Raw genomic sequence first — 20408 nt, 5'->3', positions numbered from 1 at the left:
AGCACGTGTAGCATACTTTGCCTCTCTAATATTTTTTTAAATCACATTCACACAAGCACACCCCTGCACCACTACCACTATGCCTTTGTAACTTCGTGTTTCTCCTTGCTGCCTCTGCTTACCCCATTGCAGTTTAGCAGGCGTATCTCCATTACTGTCTTTAGAATCTTCCACCAGTGGTCTAATCTCAAAAGGCAAAAGATACTTTTCAGTCTCTGTCTCTCATCTCCTTTTCTCTTTTTGGCCCTCTCTATAGCATTTTATACTGTTTAATAATTTTTATGTGTTTTCCTTCTCTGGTTTCTGTATCCCACCTTCTGCTGGTTCTAGGACTTTTGTCCTTTAATCAGCTTTTCTCCATCCTTGCCCTGTAAATATGGGTTTTCCTTTAGCTTTTTTCTTATTCCAGACCTTTTCCTTGAGTGACATAAAGTGGCTTCAGCTACCACCTTTGTGCTGATGGCTTAAATCTAAATCTTTACCTAGACACTTCCTTGTACTTAAGACCCATTTATCTTATTTCCACAGATACTTCTTACTTAATATGGTCAAAACACACCATCTCTTCCCTTCCAACCTTTCCTTTCCTGCCCTTCCCCTCTCTTGGAGAAGAGCATTGCCATTCATCAAAACCAGACACTGGACCTCATCCAGTGTTTCTCCCCCTATTTTTCCCACCTCCCACGCCAGTCATTTCACCCTTCTCATGTCCCAGTCTCTCCCTCAGCTCCTCTGCTGCACCTCTGCCAAACAACCTCCCGTCGCCTGTCTTCCACATTGGAGTAGTCACCAAGCCATTGTGATCTTTGTCTCCTCAGGTTTTCTTGAATTTGTCCCCCTTCTCTTCATCTCTGTGTCCACCTCCACCACCTTAGTTCAGGCTGTCACTGTGTCTCACCTGGTCGCCTGCAGTAGCCTGGTTACTGATCCATCTGCATTTGTTCTTATGCCCTGTGATCCATTCTTTGCATGGCACCCTGTGATGTTTTCAGCATGCAGCTCTGGGCATGTCATTCTCTGCTCAAACATTTAAATGGCTTCCCATTGCTCCTAGAATATAGGCCCAAATCCTCGCATGTGGCCGTCCCCCTACCCCACCCCGGGACTTGGCCCCTGCTGACCTCATCAGCCATATCTCTTGCCGTGTTCCATTGCATTTTGTCTGTGCTGACCTTCTTTTGTCTCTGGCTTCATATGTGCTGTTCCCTCTGCATAGAACACTCTCCCTCCTTTACTTCCCACTGGTTACCCTTACCTGGTTGATCCCCATTCATCGTTTATATCCTAAGTCAAACAGTATTTCCCGGAAACCCCATCTCCACCCCATAAAGCCAGGTCTCTCCCCGCTGCCACCCCCCATATATACTGTCGTAGCTCCCCATCATTTTCCTTTAGAGCACCACATAGTTTGTCATTCTCTTTAGGGATTATTTGGTGATTCTCTGACCAGATCATAAAATCCTGGCTGTATTGTCATTCTTTCATCCCCAACCCTAATCCTGATGCTTGGCTCAGCGTCTGACCTCAGGTGGCACTTACGGTTGCAGTTCGGTTTATCTCCAGGTGCGGTCAGAGGATATCTTCAACGGGGACTCCTTCTGGTTGAGGACGTTCCTGCGAGATCTAGGCTTTACTCCTGAGACAAATTCTTTTTCTCACTCAGCTTTTAGATTGATAGGGTTGGACTATGGTGCCACCTAATTAAAAATTCTGTGACTTTTTTCCCCTCGTCTTGGAGGTCATGGGCCTTTTCATTTTCTCAAGCCAGCTTCTAGTAAATGTGCTAAATTTTCAGGTCATACTCAAATGGTTTGTGGGAGGAAGGATTTTGTATCCCATTAATAATTCTCTTTTTCTTCAATTCTGTACATCTTTAACATATAAATCAGGAAGATTAAATATTATAAAATAATAAACATGGGAAGGGTGATTGTTCTTTTCCCCTCTCAGATCTGCTCATTGACATTGAACAGTTTAACAAGTGCTTGGTCTCATTCAGAACTCACCATCACCCCAGGATATAGGCATTATTTCCATTCCCATCTTAGGAGGATGCTAAGCCCAGCAAGGTAAAGTCACATGTCATACCACAGACAAGAGGTAGAGTAGGATCTGAACCTTGGATTTTCTGACTCTGAGTTTTTTCTGTTCTACCACAGAGACCTACCTCCCTCCAGTGGGAGGGTGATATACCTTCAGTCTTTTGGAGGAGCTAGGAAGTGCATTTTCTTCCTTTTTTCGCTAATGGGAAGGAATTGATGTTTTTTTATTGCTTATAGAGAGAGCTGTATCCAAATACTGTGCAGTAACCTACAGGCTAGCCTGCTTCAGGCAGACCATATAGCACTTAAAATTATAGTAAACATTGCTTAAAATTATTTTTTGTGAAAAATATCCTTTTCCTTTCTACCCTTTGCTTCTTATCTGCCTTCTAGGAATGCTTGACTCCCCCAGTATTAGGCTCAAAAGGAGAAACAGGTGAAAAGTTGGCACCTTCGATGCTTGCACAGCAATAACCTGGGTCTTTATTAAAATAGTCATTAAGGAAGTCAGTTTGTGGGGGCTTTACTTGCATAAAACTTGCATTTTTGAAGGTTAACTTTTTAAAAAAGAATTAATTATAAATAATTCTTCCTGTACATTAGTATTTTGGTTTTATCTGGTTTTGTATGAGGGGTCCATTGCGTAAATGGTGTAAGCATTTTTGAAGGACCCAGGTCATTTTTAAATGTCTCTTTTTAGAGCACTTTTATGGACATCTGTTAAATTGTAAATTTTAGCTTTATGGTTATGTTAAGGTTTGAAAATTTGCCCAGTCCTAAAATTGATTTTATTTTTGTTAGTTTCATTTTTATTAGTTTAGTTATGTGTATACAGTGACTTTTCATTCTTCTTCCCTTGCTTTTGCAATTCCCTATCATAAGGGGGTTTTTCTTGTGATAGTAGAAGCTCCCTTAAACCTTTTGTGTAGAGGGTCCTCTGGGGAGAAGGAAATACCCTGAAAACACTTTGTGGTACGATTTCAGGTTTAAGAAGGCTGTTCCCAGTTGATCCCTCCAGTGGCTGGTTGGATTGCTCTGAGAATACTCCTAATTGTGGTCATTTTGTCATTTTCCCTTCTGGGAAGTACTTTGTGTGTTCTGTTGGAAGCGGGTGGGGGTGAGGGATTTCTTCCTCTGCCCCTCTTGAGCTTTTGTGGCTGGACTAAGAATAAAATTGACAGAAGGCAGATTAAGAGGAGAAAAAGAAACAAATTTTAATCATGTGCATGGAAATCTCATAAAAATGGGACCTAAGAAGTAGCCAGAGAAGGCAGCTTTTATACTTTTTAGACAAACAATAAATTTGTGAGGAATTGACAGCACAAAAAAACTTAGGCTTTGGGTGCTGAATTAGAAAAGACTCTAAACAGAGTTTAAGCTTGGGGTAGTAAATTAAAGAAGTAAAGTAACAAGGTTTGTTTATATAGGCTTCTTGGCTCTGAACTCCTTGTCTCTGACAGTAAATGTTTCCTTCTACCTCCAGATGCAGAGTGAACCTTTCACATGAGAGATTTATTTCCTGCTTTTCAGGGAGACAGAGGAGGGTCAGAGTCTTTTTTTTTCTTCCTTATATAAGCGGCTTCTTAGGCAGCTTCAATTCAAAATAATCAATATGCCACGGTGGCATATTTTGGGGCAGCCCACTCTGAGCCTCAACAATGCCTTTATTACTTATTTTAGTAATGGAGCCGCAAGGCCCTGAATACTGGGATCGGAGCCACGACTTCCTCTTTTCCCTGTATCTTGCATCTTACTCAGCAGCTCCAGCCCTGCTGTGACATCCCAGAATGTGTCATTTTGCGATGTCTCCGCTGCCACTAAGTCATATGGAGCATGGAGCTGGGTGAGAGAGAGGTGCAAGTCAGTGATGGGTTTTCAGCGTTCCCGTGTAGATCCTTGAAGGAAAATTAAAAACAGCATTCTGATTTTCAGTCCAAGGATCTATAGGTTGTATTTTCCCTTAAGAAAAATGAATGAAAGAAAGAGAAATTAATTAACTAATTGGGGTTTAAGTAGAAGCTGTGACTTCTACATGTAGATCCTGTGAGCCTTAGTGGCAAGAGGTGAGCCTCCTGGCAGGACGAGGGGGCTGAGTGGGCACGTTAAGTAATGTTAGGGCGAGGATCAGCTTCCCCTTTCTTCCTGGCTCTCTTTACCCTTCATGCAATGAAGCCGTTCTTTGACTCTGAAGCCGTTCTCTGAACAGGGCCCTTCATAAACTTCTTCATGCGTAATAACCCTTTATGATTCTTAATTGGGAGTAGCCAAGCAGTGGGTGATTTTTATATACCGTATGTCCTATAGCACAACAGGGCAAGATAAAGGAACACATGAGTCTTGTTACTGGAAATCTTATCAAATCAAGCCCCTGCCTGTGGTGTTATTTCTAACATAATATTTCTTATGTAAATACTTCTTAGCAAGAAGAAAGTAGGTTTGACAGTGTTTACATTTTGATCAGTGATTACATTTACATGAGTTGCTAGAGGGTATGCTTCTAATTTTGTTTGTTTTGAAAGTGAAATTCCTGTCTAAAGGTCACTGTGATGTCGGACCCTGTCATTTCTAACCATCTTATCCCCAAGCTCATCTGCAGCGTGTCAGATTTGGCTTACCGCTGTAACCAAGAAAGGCAAAGAATGTGTCAGCCTTGCTTCCTTCAGCCAGTTGTCTTCGTACTCCATGCTGGACTGTGTTCCCACAAAGTCAGCAGGGGGATGTTGGACACATTTTCTCCCTCTGGTTTGAAGAGTCTATGAGGCAAGATTCCAGAGCTTTGTCAGGACCATAAATCCTCGGCATTATCTTAGAACTACGTGTTGGGCCTTTACCTTCTATGTTTTGAACATTTCTTGGCAGTCAGATAAACCCAGGCAATTCCTCACAGGTGCCTGCTTTCCCCTCCACCTCCTCTCCTCAAGGATCCTGAAACAGGGCAGCCGTAGCAGCAAATCTGGTGGAACTCCTGCCTGTTTCATGGCTCCCCATGGCCTCTCTAGGGTGGTGTGGGGTTTGCTGCAGTAGGTGCCTGTAGCAGAATGGAGGATTCAGCTCAACCCATCACCTCTGCCACCACCCCAGTATAAATTATTCATGAGCAGGGAAGGAAAAGCAACAGCTGCCTGGGTTTGCCTTGTCTTTTCCTGCTTAAGGTAGGTAGTGGAGGAAGAGGCAAGTGTCTGAAGATAAGAGTACGAAAAAGAGCCGTGTGAAGTGTGGGTGAGGTGAATTAGCTGGCAGGGAGAGAAGACTGATGAGCGGGAGCGGTGCAGCGGCGTCATCTGCTGGTGTAAATGGTACAGGGCTTGATCTCTCGAATTCCTGTACCAGGCAGGGGAGCATGAGCCTTAGATTAAAGGCTAAGTCCTCTGTTACAAGTGTAAGGTATTTTAAGCAAGGAGCATGTGACCACCTTGCCACATCATTTGTCTGAATGGTACTTGGTGTGCTAAAGAGACTGTGGGATGCAGCACACTTAAATGAGTCAACAGAACTTGAATAGGTCTCATCACTTTGAAGTTGGTTTTCATGGTATCATGAAAGGAAGCCTGGATTTCTGCTGAGCACAGGAGTTGCTGAGGGCATGGTTTGGAACCTTGTAGCAGCAGAGCTTGTGGACCACAGTTGTCAGAAGGCAGGCTAATAGTTTGAGAAAAAAGCTTCTTGGATTCTCCTGAGGTCTGTTTCCTCTGCCCATCCAGAACCTAAGAGAATAACTGGAAAGGCAGCTAGCTGTCAAGGGAGTGCCGTGACCTGACTGGCAGATTCTTCACAGGGACCACCGAGGAAGTCCCTGTTTTAACAGGTTTAAAAGCAGTCTTTACCTGTATTTAGATATTTAGAATATATATCTAGTCACTCTTGCTGATACATTTTAACCTCTTGTCGCATTGGTCACTTTTTTCGAAGGCTATTTTTTAGAACAGTTTTAGGTTCACAGCAAAATTAAGACGAAGGTACAAAGATTTCCCACATACTCCCTATCCCCAAATATGTATAGTCTCCCAACTATCAACATTCTCCAGGTGTGGTACATTTGTTACTGTTGATGAACCTACACTGACACACTATAATCACCTAAAGTCAGTAGTTTACATTAGGGTTCACATTGGTGTTGTACATTCTGTGGGTTTGGACAAATGTATAATGTATCATTACAGTATTTTCACTACCCTAAAAATCATCTCTGCTCCACCTGTTCATCCCTCCCTACTTCCCTCCAACCTTTGTCTCCATGATTTTGCCTTTTCCAGAATGTCATATAGTTGGATTATAGTTAGCCTTTTCAGATTGGCTTCTTTCACTAAATGATATGCATTTAAGGTTTCTCCATGTCTTTTCATGGCTTGATAGCTCGTTTCTTTTTAGTGCTGGATAATATGCTGTTGTTTGGATGTACCAAAGTTTATTTACCCATTCACCTACTTAAGGACATCTTGGTTGATTCCAGCTTTTAGAAGTTAGGAATAAGGCTGTTATGAACATTCGCGTGCAGGTATTTGTGTGGGCATAGATATTCATCTCCTTTGGGTAAACACCAACAAGCATGATTGCTGGATCATATGGTAGGAGTATGTTTAGTTTTGTAAGAAGCCACCAAATTGTCTTCCAAAGTGGCTGTACCATTTTGCATTCCCACCAGCAATGTATTTGAGAGTTCCTCTTGCTCCACATCCTAACCAACGTGTGGTGTTGTCGGTGTTCTGTGCTTTGGCTATTCTAATAGGTGTGGGGTGGTATCTCAACAGTGTTTTTTTGTTTTTGTTTTTGTTTTTGCGGTACACGGGCCTCTCACTGCTGTGGCCTCTCCCGTTGCGGAGCACAGGCTCCGGATGCGCAGGCTCAGTGGCCGTGGCTCACGGGCCCAGCTGCTCCGCGGCATGTGGGATCCTCCCAGACCGGGGCACAAACCCGTGTCCCCTGCATCGGCAGGCGGTCTCTCAACCACTGCACCACCAGGGAAGCCCCTCAACAGTGTTTTAATTTGCATGTCCCTGATCACGTGTGATGTCTTTCACAAACATTTTCTCCCAGTCTCTGGCTTGTCTTTTCATTCTCTTGACAGTCTATTGCAGGGTTGAAATTTTTCATTTTAATGAAGTCCAGCTTGTCAGTTCTTTCATGGATCATGCCATTGGTGTCATATGTAAAAAGCCATCACCAAACCAAAGACCATTTAGATTTTCTTCTGTGTTATCTTCTAGGAGTTTTATAGTTTTGTGTTTTACCTTTAGGTCTCTGATTCATTTTGAGTTAATTTTTGTAAAGGATGTAAGATTTGTGTGTAAATCTGGTTTTTTGCATGTGGTTGTCCAGTTGTTGAAAATACTATCTTTTCTCCACTGTATTGCCTTTGCTCCTTTGTCAAAGATCAGTTGATTATATGGGTCTATTTCTGGGCTCTGTATTCTGTTGCATTGATCTGTTTGTGTATTCTTTTGCCAGTATTGGCGTTGTCTGGATTACCATAGCTTAAAGTAAGTCTTAGAGTCAGGTAGTTTCTAACTTTGTTCTTCTTTTTTAACATTGTGTTGGCTCTTCAGAATCTTTTGCCTCGCCATATAAACTTTAGAATTAGTTTGTCTGTATCTACAAAATAACTTGCTGTGGTTTTGTTGGGATTGCCTTGGATCTGTAGATCAAGTTGGGAAGAACAGACATCCTAATAGAATTGAATATTCCTATCCCTGAACATGGAATATCCTCCATTTATTTACTTCTGTGTTCAGTCATCAGAATTTTGTAATTTTCCTCCTATAGATCTTATACATATTTTGTTAGATTTATACTTAAGTATTTCATTGTTTTGGGGCTAATATAAAGGTATTGGGTTTTAATTTCAAATTCCACTAGTTCATCGCTGGTATATATAGGAAAGCAATTGACTTTTATATATTAACCTTGTGTCTTGCAACTCTGTGTTTTTTAATCCTTTTCAGTGAATCCCACTTTCATCCTTTCTCTCGTGATGCCCTCCTCCTAGGCTCATGCAACTGCTCTTAAAATAGAAATCCCTATGGGAAGAGAATGAGAAGAAATGCCCATGGCACAAGGAGGTATGGGCATGATCCATCCACTTTCAGAGTGGCCTGAAGAGAGGACTTTAATATGGAACATATTTCCTTTTATTAAAATGAAGTTTCTGTGGTGATATCTAGAATATAATTGCAGCCTAAGCATGATGAGATACCTCTCCACTCTCCTAAACAGGAATAAATGGGATTTTTTTTTTTAAGATTGCCTTTGAAGAGAGTTATTTGAACTTAAGGTAGTGTGGGGGTGTTATCAGATCAATCACCTTTCTTCTTTAAAAAAAATTTATTTATTTATTATTTATTTATTTAGGCTGCACCAGGTCTTCGTTGCAGCATGTGGACTTCTTAGTTGCGGCATGCATGCGGGATCTAGTTCCCCAACCAGGGATCAAACCCCGGCCTCCTGCATTGGGAGTGCAAGAGTCTTCCCACTGGACCACCAGGGAAGTCCCAGCCACCTTTCCTTTTGACTTCAGGTGGACTTGCTAAATTAAATTAGTCTAAGGATTACCCAAGAGTGAGGACCCTTGGATTCTGATCTCAGGTCAGCTCACTAGAGACTTGGTGATTTTCAAACTGTTCTTGAGGAATTCCTTCAACTGAAGTGCTCTGTAGCTACCAAGACTGGATGGCTCTGAGTTGAGGTGGCTTTCATTTGTCAGCTTTGGTCAGAGGATTTGGGCAGGGAGCAAGGGGTAACTATTCAGTAACTATTTTACCTTTTTTGTACCTAGAATTCAGGAGAAGTTAAATAAATGAATCCATGTCCAGTAATAGAGAATTGGTCTTCTCTATTAATTTCCTGTGAAGTCTGTGAAACCAAAGAAGAAAACTGTTTGTGGAGGGAAGGACAGAGAACCTTCACGTTTTAGGTCCTCAGATTTGAAAGTAGTTTTCAGTTTCAAGAATGAAAGGTGATTACTTTATGTGGTGTGCTTGTGCATGATATTATCTTTTATATATTGTTAATTCATTGGGCAGCTGTGTAGACACCTACTGTTTACAGGGCACTGCTGGGCATGGTGGATGCTGGGTGAAGCATATAGGTCTGGTCCTAGCCTCCCGACGCTTACTAGTTTGATGGAGGAGTCACTATCAATAATTAACGTAAGTCATTATTTTAGTTGTATTAAGTCTATGAAGGTAAAACATGGGGTGCCAGGAGAGCTTACTTTCTTAACCTGTCACTTGTCTGTTCGTTTGATGACTTGTGTGAGCAGCTCTCATTTCAGGTGGAAGGCTGACCGCCACCAGTCATGTAGGGGTGGAGCCTCCCTGCCCATTTCCCCATTCCCCTCTTCCACTCCTTGCTTGGAATTTGTCTTTACAACTCAAAGTAAGTGTTCTTCATTTAACCTTTTTCCTGTCTTACCACTCTTCCTAGGAGCGCTTAAGCTTATGCCCTCAAACCCTTTGCCTCTCAGGTGTCTGGCATGAAGGAATGTGGAACTTGAAGAAAAACCTTACGGGTGGTTCAGTTCCTTCAGTTTTCAGATAAAGAAGGATGAAGGAAAGGAGGGAACACATCCACAGTCACACAGAAACTAAAAGAGCCAGAATTAAACCCAGGGCTTTGCATCTTAGCCCAGTGCTTTCTGTTACCTTCCTGCAGGAGACGCTTTAGTCACCAAGGGCCCAGTCTCAGGAACCTCCTTATCTTTGCAGAAACACCAAGGAGGGTGACACAGTTAGAGGGAAAAAGTCAAGCCCCAAAGGGGTTGTAAACCACAGATCTCACATGGCCCAGAGTTGTTACTCCATACAGATTTACCAAGAAGACCTTTTAGCTGGGAGCTGAGGAAAGAAAATAGTATATTCAGTTCCTGTCATCAGGGGAGTCATATTTTAGGGGAACATAGAAGTCTTGTATGTATGGAGAGAGTACCTAAGAGCAGTCTGTTAGGGGCGCAGTGCACAGGAAGGCCAGTGGAGATGGGGACCAACGTCTTGGATAAGGAGGAAAGATTTTTCTAGAGGAGTGGGACTCAGCAAGTAGGCGAAGGAGTGGAGTCAGGACTTTGCCAGGACCAGGAGAAGAAAGAGATCCCTTCAGGCTTGAGGGGAATCTGAACAAACGGCCTGTGCAAGCTCTGGCATATGCATGGGGCGTTGGGAAGTTGTAAGAAGACCTTGCTGCTGGGAGCAGTCATGGAGATAGTGCCGTGTTATGCTTCCCTTTCTCAGAGGAGTGACTTGAAAGCTGGGCTTCTGGAAGATAAGTCTGTTCAGGGGAGTCTACTAGAAGGCGTCAGCTGGGCCTTGCTGCACTTCTCAGGTGTGGAACAAGGAAGTCCTGGACACAGGCAGTGGCAGTGGGAATTTTAAGCTTCTGTAGTCCTTGTCTACGAAGATAATAACTCTGGGTTAATCTAAGTTTAACACACAAAATACAGCTTTATAGTGGTTTTTCTAGCCATGTCTAGGTGGAGTTTTCAAAATGATTTTAAAGCTTAGGCTTTATTTTATTTTATAAAGTATTCTGAAATAGATAAGAACCAAAGACACCGCAAATACAGAACATCACTTTTTACTTCCAAATCTCAAGTGCTTAGCTGAATACCATTTCATTCACTGTTGCCAGTATTGAGCTCTTGAGCTTTCCTTTTTTTATTTAAAGTTTTGCCTTTTGAGAGTTTGAATGAATGTTTAGCTGAATGGGGGAGGGGCTCTCTGGTGAGGAGCACACAGAGCAAGAAGGTGAGAGTATCTGTATCTCCTCTTTAAACCTGACCATCAGCACACACAGACTTAACTGCATTGTGTTCTCTTTGTCTCCTTAGGAATATAAACAGAAGCTTGCTCGGGTAACCCAGGTCCGCAAGGAACTCAAGTCCCATATTCAGAGCTTGCCAGACCTCTCGTTGCTGCCCAACGTCACAGGGGGCTTGGCCCCCCTGCCCTCTGCTGGTGACCTGTTTTCAACTGACTAAGGCAGGTGTCATGCCCCAGACTCCCATCTGTACCAGCAGAAAGAAGAGGGCAAGTCATGGTTGGAAATAACCTAGTAGCCCCTGGTTCTATCCCTCTTTCTGCTCAGCCCCCCCAGCCTCAAGAAAGAACCGCAGGGTCTGATTCTCCTCTCCAGCCTCTCCTGTTGAGCACAATTGAGGACAGTGGCGAATGGAATCCAGTTTAGATTTATATTTGGAAAGCATACAGACTCACTTCATGTTTCCACGCCCCTGTTGGTTTTCCATTCTTAGCTCTCTCTTTACACCCAAGAAGTTATGAAAATCATGTGTAGAAGAATCTTGTCTCTCCCGACAGCATTGTGTCATGAAAGCAGCTTCTCCTTTCTGAGTTGGGCTTGTTCAAGTTCACTTGAACTTCTGCTGAGGGACTCACTTCTGGAGTAGTTGGCTTTCCTGGCCGCCATCCACCCCAGAGGTTGGAGGCACGGCTGTTGAGCAACTTTGCCGTACAGAGTTTGCCAAATCTCGGATCCTCCCTTACTGTGACTTCTAGCAATGCCTAGTCAAAGGTTAGGTGCGTGTGTGAGCAGACTAGAGGATCTAGCAATAAAGCTGATCTGGGACATCAAGTCATAGTTCAGAGAACGACTAACAGATCACAAGCATGAATTAAACATAAGTTATTTGCTTTAGGTTCCTATCCAACAACCTTCCCAGGCTGCACTTATCAAGGGTGCCACCCACTGTCAGAGAGCGCGTTCCTCGAAACATGATCTTTGCCCCAGTTGGTTGTGAAGGCGGTTGTTAGAAATGGCACTGTGGGCCTCCAAAGCTAAAGGCATTCTGGGAGTCCGGGCTCTGCGTGGGTGTTGCTTTGACCCTTTCTTTTGGGGAGTCGGGCACACACTAACATTTAATTCACTGCGTGGGCACGTGTCCACAGCATGGTGACTAAACTTGAAAATCTCCCCTGCAAATATGACACTCTGTGCATGCTTGTCTGTCCTTCACTTCACACCACTGCACGTGTCCTTGTGCCCCTAGGAGGAGGAGTACTTTGTGTCAGATGTTACTGAATAGCTCATCTCGGGAAGGGGGAAAGTGAGGGATATTAATTGGGGGTCTTAATTCCATTATCATGCCAGCTGACATTATGACTATATAATGTAGTTAGGGAGGATTATTACCTTGCTTTTAGTAAAGGTTAGGCCTGCTGACTGTAAATCATGCTAATTTGGCAGGCTTATTTTTGACATTGGAAAGGGCAGAAAACAATTTGCCCAAATAGTGTAACAGGAATTATAGCCCAGAGGCTGAAATCCAAAAGCTATATAAAAAGGAATTCAGTGGAGGGGGCTTCAGAATCTCCATTATTTTGAGTTGCTCTTTTCAGGATTACCAACAAGCCAATTACATGTAATTTTACATGTTCAGCGTGTTAGAACATAACGTCTGTTTTTAAAAGTGTAACAGGCTTCCCTTCAAGAAGCTTTCCTGCCTGCCGTGAAGTGAAAATGATAAAAAGTCATAGCAGGTGTGCAGTTTAACTCTGCCGTGAAGTGAAAATGATAAAAAGTCATAGCAGGTGTGCAGTTTAACTCTGTGTAGAACCTAGTAGCATTTAAGCTATTTTTCAGATTGAATACGGTCTGTGTGTTGTTTGCATATTGACACTGCCTGTTGTCCTGTCATCATTAAATTAATGAGTCTATATATAAAGCTTTTCTCCCAGAGGCCATAGGGCAGTAAATGACTTTTACTAAAATTGCAGAATAAATTCCAGTCTTTGCTGTTTCTGCATATAAGCCCCCTCCCCGCGTGGTGTGCTGCTTTAGTCCCGCAGATGAGCTTGCTTCTGAACAGACCCATCTTGCACAAACTCTGTGCTTTCTTTCACCAAGGAAGCAAAGTCTTACCAGCCACAAACCAGCCAAAAAGGTGTAGTAGATATCTGCTGTCATCAGCTAGATGAAAATATTATAACATAATGGATTTTGCCCACTGCTGTGTTTTATCTGATTGAGTCTTTGACTAGAAACTGGTGCATAATTATTACAGCAAGAGCAAGAAATGAAACTTTAGCAGTTATGTAAATGAATGTGTTGGCCTCTTAACACCTGTTACTAGTGGACTTCCTGTAAGGAAGTTAGTTCTGTTTTGTTTTTTAACTCTTAATTCTCTACTTCATTTGTTTAATTTAAATGAACCTTTCTCCTTGTATGTGTGAGGTGGTCCGGCAGGGCGGGGTGGGTGGATTTTGTTCTGTGTTCTCCTATACTTAGGGCATCCATTGGCCTCTAGGACCTTTCCTTCAGGTCTTCATTCTCAGAAAGTCTTCAATCTTCCCTTGTTTTTTGTTCTGTTTTTTTTCTTAAAGAGTATTTTTAAAGCTTAAATTTGTATATTAATTTAGGACTTTATTTAGAAGTATAGGCTGCCATTGGCGGTAGCAGTATATTCTGAAATGTCTCATAGATATATATTTTTGAATAAAGATGGTGTTGTTGAATGACATTGTGTAATGTTTCTTTTCCCTCCCCTGTTAGGGAGCACCCAAAGCTTTGTTTGTAATCAGTGGGTAATTAGTAATCATCAATAGAGATTGTGCTGTCTCTGCAGAGTCTTGTCTCTTAGGAGTTTTTGTGACTGTTTAGTAGCCCATAAATACTCAGCACTTAGATAGTATTTTTTGGTTCTTTCCAGGGGGTTAATTAGCTTTAATTAGCCAATTCACACAGTACACAGGAGAGATACCTTCATAGTTTTATCTTCATTGTACAGAAGTGGGATTGATGGAGAGAGGTTAAATGACTCTTTGCCTAGTACCACACGGTCTCCGACAGATTAAAACTTGCAGGTTCTTTGATTTCAGCACTTCTGTTCGTACCACTAGGCCTCGTAAGAGAGATTTGATTTTGGCAGTACAGTGAAAACCACTCTGAACAGTAAAATAAACATGAGATAATTGCAAACCCAAGTGATATGTCTTTTAAAAACATTTTTTGTAGGTTTCTTTTCACTTTTAAATTCGGTGAGAGCATATTGACTATTACTGGTTAAAACTCAAAATAACAAAAAATGGTTTGAAATACTTTCCTTTGAAGCAATTGATATGTTTAGAAGGATGATTTTAACCTTTCTTACTGGGTGAGGGCAGCATTTACCAAAAGAAGTACAGTTACCAGTTTATCCCGTTTATCTCATGACGCAAAAAAACTGCTGTCGCCCTGGTCCTTCAAGGCTAAATGCAACCCAAGATGAAGATCAGATTTGGAAAGTTGAGGCTATGCATTAACCAAGTTCTGTCTTAAAATATAAAGGTTGAATGTAATATGTGAATCTCAGGAGACAAGATCTCCTTCTGTGTCCCCAGGTTTCATGGCCTAGTTAATGTCTTCACTCCTGCCTATAAATAGTAAGTCCATAATTCCTCTGGTTTAATTAGCACTTCAGGCTACAAAATGTGACTCTGAGGTCCTCAGAGCTGAGGATGGAACTAACTACCCAAGAGTTCATGAATCTGTCAAAATGCTTAACCTCTGTGATTAGAGCCATTAACAGTGTGACCTTCCTAGGCAAGGTGCTTTCCTCTCTGGGCCTCAGTTTTCTTATCTTTGAAGTGTATTGGACTAAATTGTTTCTGGACACCTGCCAGCCCTAAAGCATATGATTGTTGTCTTGCAGGAGAATGCAGGACTGAAGTCTGAGAATGCTGGATGGCATTTTCTGGGTTCTCCATAGTATTTGATAGATAGAGTAATAATATCATCATCGTGCTGTAAACGCTTATTTTTTAAAAAGTTTACATGAAATCTTGGAGCCTGTGAGGATCAAAACACGAGACAGTGCCAAGACTAGGAAGATGAGAGTAAGCACAGTAGCTCACTGTCTGGGGACAAACAGTCTGCGCTTGGTTTATTTGAGATCTTTAAGAAAAAGCCACCCTCCAACCTGGTTTGCTCTCTTGCTTTCTCTTAAGATCATTCATCTAGCTAAACTCATTTCTCATCGCCACCTCTGTGGGATTTTCCATTTAAAAATCATTTTTCCACTCTGAGGCACAGATTCAATTAAGAATCCTTTATTCTCCTGTACAGTATATTAGGATTCGCACAGCTTTACCTAGTGTTGGAAGCCCAGTTTGTTCAATTTTTTAAGACTCTGAGACAGTTATTTTACATTAAGAATTCACTTCTACCCCTGGTTTGATAAATCTTAAAATTAGCAGTATGCATTAGAATTTACCTAATACTTTTTAAAATAAGAGGCAGCTGTAGCAAATGATAACCCCCATCTTCTGATCTCCTCTCACTGTGATGACCTTCGGCAAGTCCCTCAGCCTTTCAGGACCTCAGCTGCTTCTTAAAGGAAATGAGTGTGGTTGACTAACCTATGAAGTCCTTTCCAGATCTAAAGTTCTGTGACTAGGCTTTCAGAATATTTCTTCCTATTGAGAATCTTATTAATAATACCTCACTCTGTAGATTTTTAAATGCCAGTTATCTGTATGAACTCGTGAAATCGATAAGGTAGTTATAAGCATACCTGTTAATAACTTTAAATGAGATGTTTGTAAAAAGGACCTAGTACCATGTCTGGGACAAAGTAGGGGCTCAATAGTAGCTGTTACTATATTCAGATGATTGTAGTTATTTAAATGCACATGCAACAAGAGGTTAAAATAGATGTTTTTTGCAAGGCAGCAATAGATACCACATAAGTATACCATATGCTGTATTTATAATGGAGGTGGTCGAAAACCTGTAGTCATCTTAAACTCCCTCACCCACATCAAGGATATAAAAGAAGAGTTAAGAGTTGAAGAAGGAGTGCTTCCCTGGTGGCGCAGTGGTTGAGAGTCCGCCTGCTGGTGCAGGGGACATGGGTTCGTGCCCCGGTCCGGGAAGATCCCACATGCCGCGGAGCGGCTAGGCCTGTGAGCCATGGCCGCTGAGCCTGCGCGTCCAGAGCCTGTGCTCCGCAACGAGAGAGGCCACAGCAGTGAGAGGCCCGCGTACCACAAAAAAAAAAAAAAAAAAAGAGTTGAAGAAGGAGAATTTTTGGTGGGGATTTCTTTGAAGAGAGCCATTTGTGTGTTTGGAGTCTCCTCAGCAAGAGTAATGGGTGCCAGTTGTGCTCACCTCAAGGCTAGGGAAAAGGGCCTCACTGGAGCTTAATATGTGCATCCCCTGTAGGGTGACAATCTGATAGACTGTACAGACCCTGGCCTGGAAAAATCTAAAGGATGAGATACCAGTGGCTGGCTGGGTGCTTTGATGATGGAGCAAAGGAGAGGTGGCAGAGGTGGGTGCAGCCTCCACTCCCAGAGCTTGTTGGGCCAGGGATGTGTCTCTGCCTCCCAAGCACCAGATGTGGGCTGCGTGCAATAGAACTGGCACGCAGTCATCTCAGAGCCTGAGCAAGAGCCGAGGGTTTACTCCAGGAGATGAACTTCCAACTCGCGGTGCTGATGAAGGATCAAAAAGCAGAGTCATGGGGAAGTCGTCACCCTTGAGGGCTCCCTGGGGCATGAAGATGGCATGACAGGGAGAGAGGAGAGGACGGATGAGCCACCCTGAGGAGCGTTGGAGGAGCCCACATGAGAAAGACAGTTAAACTCTTGCCAAGTCAGTGCCCAGTCAGCACAAAGCCTCAACTAAGGCTGTTTTCTTGCTTTGCCTTCATTTCCTCACTCCCACAGCCCTACCCCAGGAGGGTCAGAAGCCTTAATACACAAAGAAGGCCTCACTTCCCTGATGCTGGCTTATGGTCTGCAGCAGGCCCAGAGAAGGCCTCAACTTCAAATGATAAGCCATTTTTATTATAATGGAATTGGACGTTTAAACTTCTGAACTGAGACTGTTTTGCATCTTAAGTGTGACTACAGGATGATATGATGATGATGATGTAAGATTGACTAGAGAAGTTGTCAAGGCCTGATTTTCTTCTAGAACTAAGGGATACGCTAGTCCCACAAGTTGGATTTCAGGAGATGGTAGGAGACAAAACTTGCTTTGTGATTGTAGTTCCACAAGACTACTTGTTTATCGCAATGGTTACACATATTTTATGACCTTTAATTCTTTTTTTTTTTTTAATTTTTAAATTTTATTTATTTTATTTTTGGCTGCGTTGGGTCTTCATTGATGCGCACGGGCTTTCTCTAGTTGCGGTGAGCGGGTGCTACTCTTTGTTGTGGTGCTCAGGCTTCTCATTGCGATGGCTTCTCTTTTTGTGGTGCACGGGCTCTAGGCGTGCAGGCTTCAGTAGTTGTGGCACACGGGCTCAGTAGTTGTGGCTCGCGGGCTCTAGAGCACAGGCTTAGTAGTTGTGGCACACAGGCTTAGTTGCTCTGTGGCATGTGGGATCTTCCCGGACCAGGGCTCGAACCCATGTCCCCTGCATTGGCAGGCGGATTCCTAACCCCTGCACCACCAGGGAAGCCCAACCTTTAATTCTTGATTTGTTGTTTTATTTTTGTTAACTTAAAAAGTTCCGTTTCCACATCTTCAATTTGTTTCTTAATTAGTAAGTTCAAGAATTATCCTTCTCTGTATATTTGAACACCTTTTAAAATTGTAGTAAAATGCGCAATATAAATTAACCATTTTAGCCATTTTAAAAGTGTATGATTCATTGGTATTTAATACATTCACGATGTTGTGCAACCATCACAACCTAGTTTTAGAATATCTTCATCCCCTCAAAAGGCAACCCCATAGTCATTAAGCAGTCACTCCTACTCCCAACACCCTGGCAACCACTAATTTGCTTTTTGTCTTTATGAAATTGCCTATTCTGGATATTTAATATAAATGGAATTTTACAACGTGTGATCTTTGCATCTGACTTTGTCCACTCACCATAGTGTTGTCAACATTCATTCATGTTATAGCATGTATCAGAATTTTATTTTTTTAATGGTTGAACAATATTCCATTGTATGGATATCCATCAATATTTATCAGTCAGTTGATGGACATTTGAGTTGTTTTTATCTTCTATTGTCAATAGTGTTGCTATGAATATTCTTGTACAAATTTTTGTTTGAACACCTGTTTTCAATTCTTTTAGATATATACCTTGGAGTGGAAATCCTGGGTCATATGATAACTCTGTGTTTAACTAATTGAGGAACCACCAAATGATTTTCCACAATGGCTGCACCATTTACATTTCCATCAGCAATGGATGAGGGTTCCAATTTCTCCACATCTTTGCTGTGTTAGGATTTTCCAGAGAAATAGAATCAATAGGATATTGATATAGGTAGGTAGATAGATAGGGATTTATTTTAAGGAATTTGCTCACACAGTTGTGGAGGCTTAGTAAGTCCAAAATCTGCAGGGTAGGCCAGCACCTGGAGACCCAAGAAATAGGTGCAGTTTTAGTCCAAAGACAGTCTGCCGGCATAATTCTTTCTTGCTCAAGGGGAGATGTCAGTCTTTGTTTTATTAAGACCTTTGATGGGTTACTCATATTGTGGAAGGTAATCTGATTTTCTCAAAAGTCCATCCATTTAAATGTTAATCTCATCCTAAAAACACCACAGAAACATCCAAAATAATGTTCAACCAAATATAGGGGCACCGTGGCCCAGCCACATAAAATTAACCATCACATTTGCCAACACTTGTTATTTTCCATTTCTAAAATTATAGCTGTGTTGGTGTCCTAGGGCTCCATAAGAAAGTACCACAAACTGGGTAGCTTAAAACAGCAAATTCATTGTCTCACAGTTCTGGAGGCTAGAAATCCAAAATCAAGGTGTTCACAGGGCCATGCTCCCTCCAGGTCACTAGGGGAGGATCCTTCCTTGCCTCCTCCAGTTTCTGGTAGCCCCAGGCATTCCTTGGCTTGTGGTAGCATGACTCTAATCTCTGACTCCATCTTCACATGGCCATCTTCCCTCTGTGCCTTTGTCCGAATTTCCCCCTTTTATAAGTAAACCAGTCATATTAGATTGAGGCCCACCTTAATCACCTCATCTTAACTTGATTACATCTATAAAGTCCTTATTTCCCAATAAGGTCAAAGTCTCAGATACCAGGGGTTAGTACTTCAACATATTTTGCAGGGGAGGGGACACAATTCAACCCATAACAATAGCTATCCTAGTGGGTATTGAAGTGCTCTCTCATTGTGGGCTTGATTTGCATTTTCCTAATGACATTGTGCTTCTTTTCATGTGCTTAATGTTCTTTGTATATCTTTGGAGAAATGTCTATTCAGGTCCTTTGCCCATTTTTGAATTGGGTTGTCTCTGTTGTTGAGTTGTAAGAGTTCTTTATATATTTTGGATACTAGACTGTTACCAGATACATGGTTTGCAGATATTTTCTCCTATCTTGCAGGTGTCTTTTCACTCTCTTGATAGTGTCCTTTGATGTATATAAGTTTTAAATTTTGATGAAGTCTATGATCTATTTTTTCTTGTGCTGTTTGTGCTTTTGGTGTTATATCTAAGTAAACACTGCAGATCCAAGGTCATGAAAGTTTACTCCTATGTTTTCTTCTAGGATTTTACACTTTCAGCTCTTATATTTAGGTCATTGGTGCATTTTTTAGTTAGTTTTTGTGTACAGTGTGAGGTAAGAGTTCAACTTCATTCTTGCTTATGGATATTCAGTTATCTCACCCAGTACCATTTGTTGAAGAGATTATTTTTTCCCCTTGAGTGGTCTTGGCACCCTTGTCAAAATCTTGAACACTTTAAAAAGTGAATTTAAAGGTTAAGTAATGGGTTGTGTCTTGATCAATTCGAGTTAACCTTGAAGATCTTTTCCTAGTTCAACTTTTCATAAAATCTTGACAGAGCCTAACTTCCTGGTAGAATTGTGAAACTCAAAAATATTCATGAACTAACTCCCAACACAATTTTCTTAAATTGTCTCTAACAACTTTTAATGAAGTCACCATCTATTAGTTAAATGATATTTTAAAGTATAAACCAATGGTGAAAACAACTAGGATAGAGATTTTCAGTTCCACCCATGAAGGATTAAGTGCTGTGGGAACTGCCTTCCGCCATAAACAACTAGAAAAGCAGACAAAATATATGAGACAAACGTTTTCAGACATTGGACATCAGGAAGCATTGGGACATCTCAGGGCTGTGACTCCCTGAGAGAAGGAAAACACACAGGAAGAGGGGAGTTGCCCATCTTACTCATTTAGGTTTTTCCAGTCTTCACAGAGATGGGGAACCAGACGCCCACTGTATCACTGAACTGGGAGACAGGGGTCAGAGTTCAGGAAAGCTGAGGCATCTAAAATTTACATGGAGAAATAACAGAGAGAAGGTAGCTTCATAGAGGCAGAGCTCAGAAGATCCACAGAGGGCTCCCTTGACCCTTAGGTAAGTTCTGATCAGGACATATGTGGGACGAAACTCCATGCCACCAGAGAAAGAAAAAACA

At 42.0% G+C, this 20408-nt stretch overlaps 1 protein-coding gene across 6 annotated transcripts in view; it reads left to right on the top strand.

Annotated features, from left to right (window-relative positions):
* Positions 1 to 20408, top strand: part of RPRD1B (regulation of nuclear pre-mRNA domain containing 1B) — a 77130-nt gene that overhangs the window by 42420 nt on the left and 14302 nt on the right. For 4 of the 6 annotated variants that reach the window (XR_009522088.1, XM_060030807.1, XM_060030803.1 and 1 more), the window contains one exon: positions 10858 to 11008. The exons of the other annotated variants lie outside the window; for them this stretch is intronic. Coding sequence is in view for 3 of the 4 variants with exons in the window: in XM_060030807.1 (XP_059886790.1) it covers positions 10858 to 11007 (150 nt within the window). In the remaining variant the exon portion in view is untranslated. The remainder of the gene's footprint in view (positions 1 to 10857; positions 11009 to 20408) is intronic. 6 annotated transcript variants of the gene reach the window in all.

The sequence above is a fragment of the Delphinus delphis genome, chromosome 15 (genome assembly GCF_949987515.2).
Source record: "Delphinus delphis chromosome 15, mDelDel1.2, whole genome shotgun sequence".
NCBI lineage: Eukaryota > Metazoa > Chordata > Mammalia > Artiodactyla > Delphinidae > Delphinus > Delphinus delphis.
This window is presented reverse-complemented; position numbering and strand designations above follow the sequence as displayed.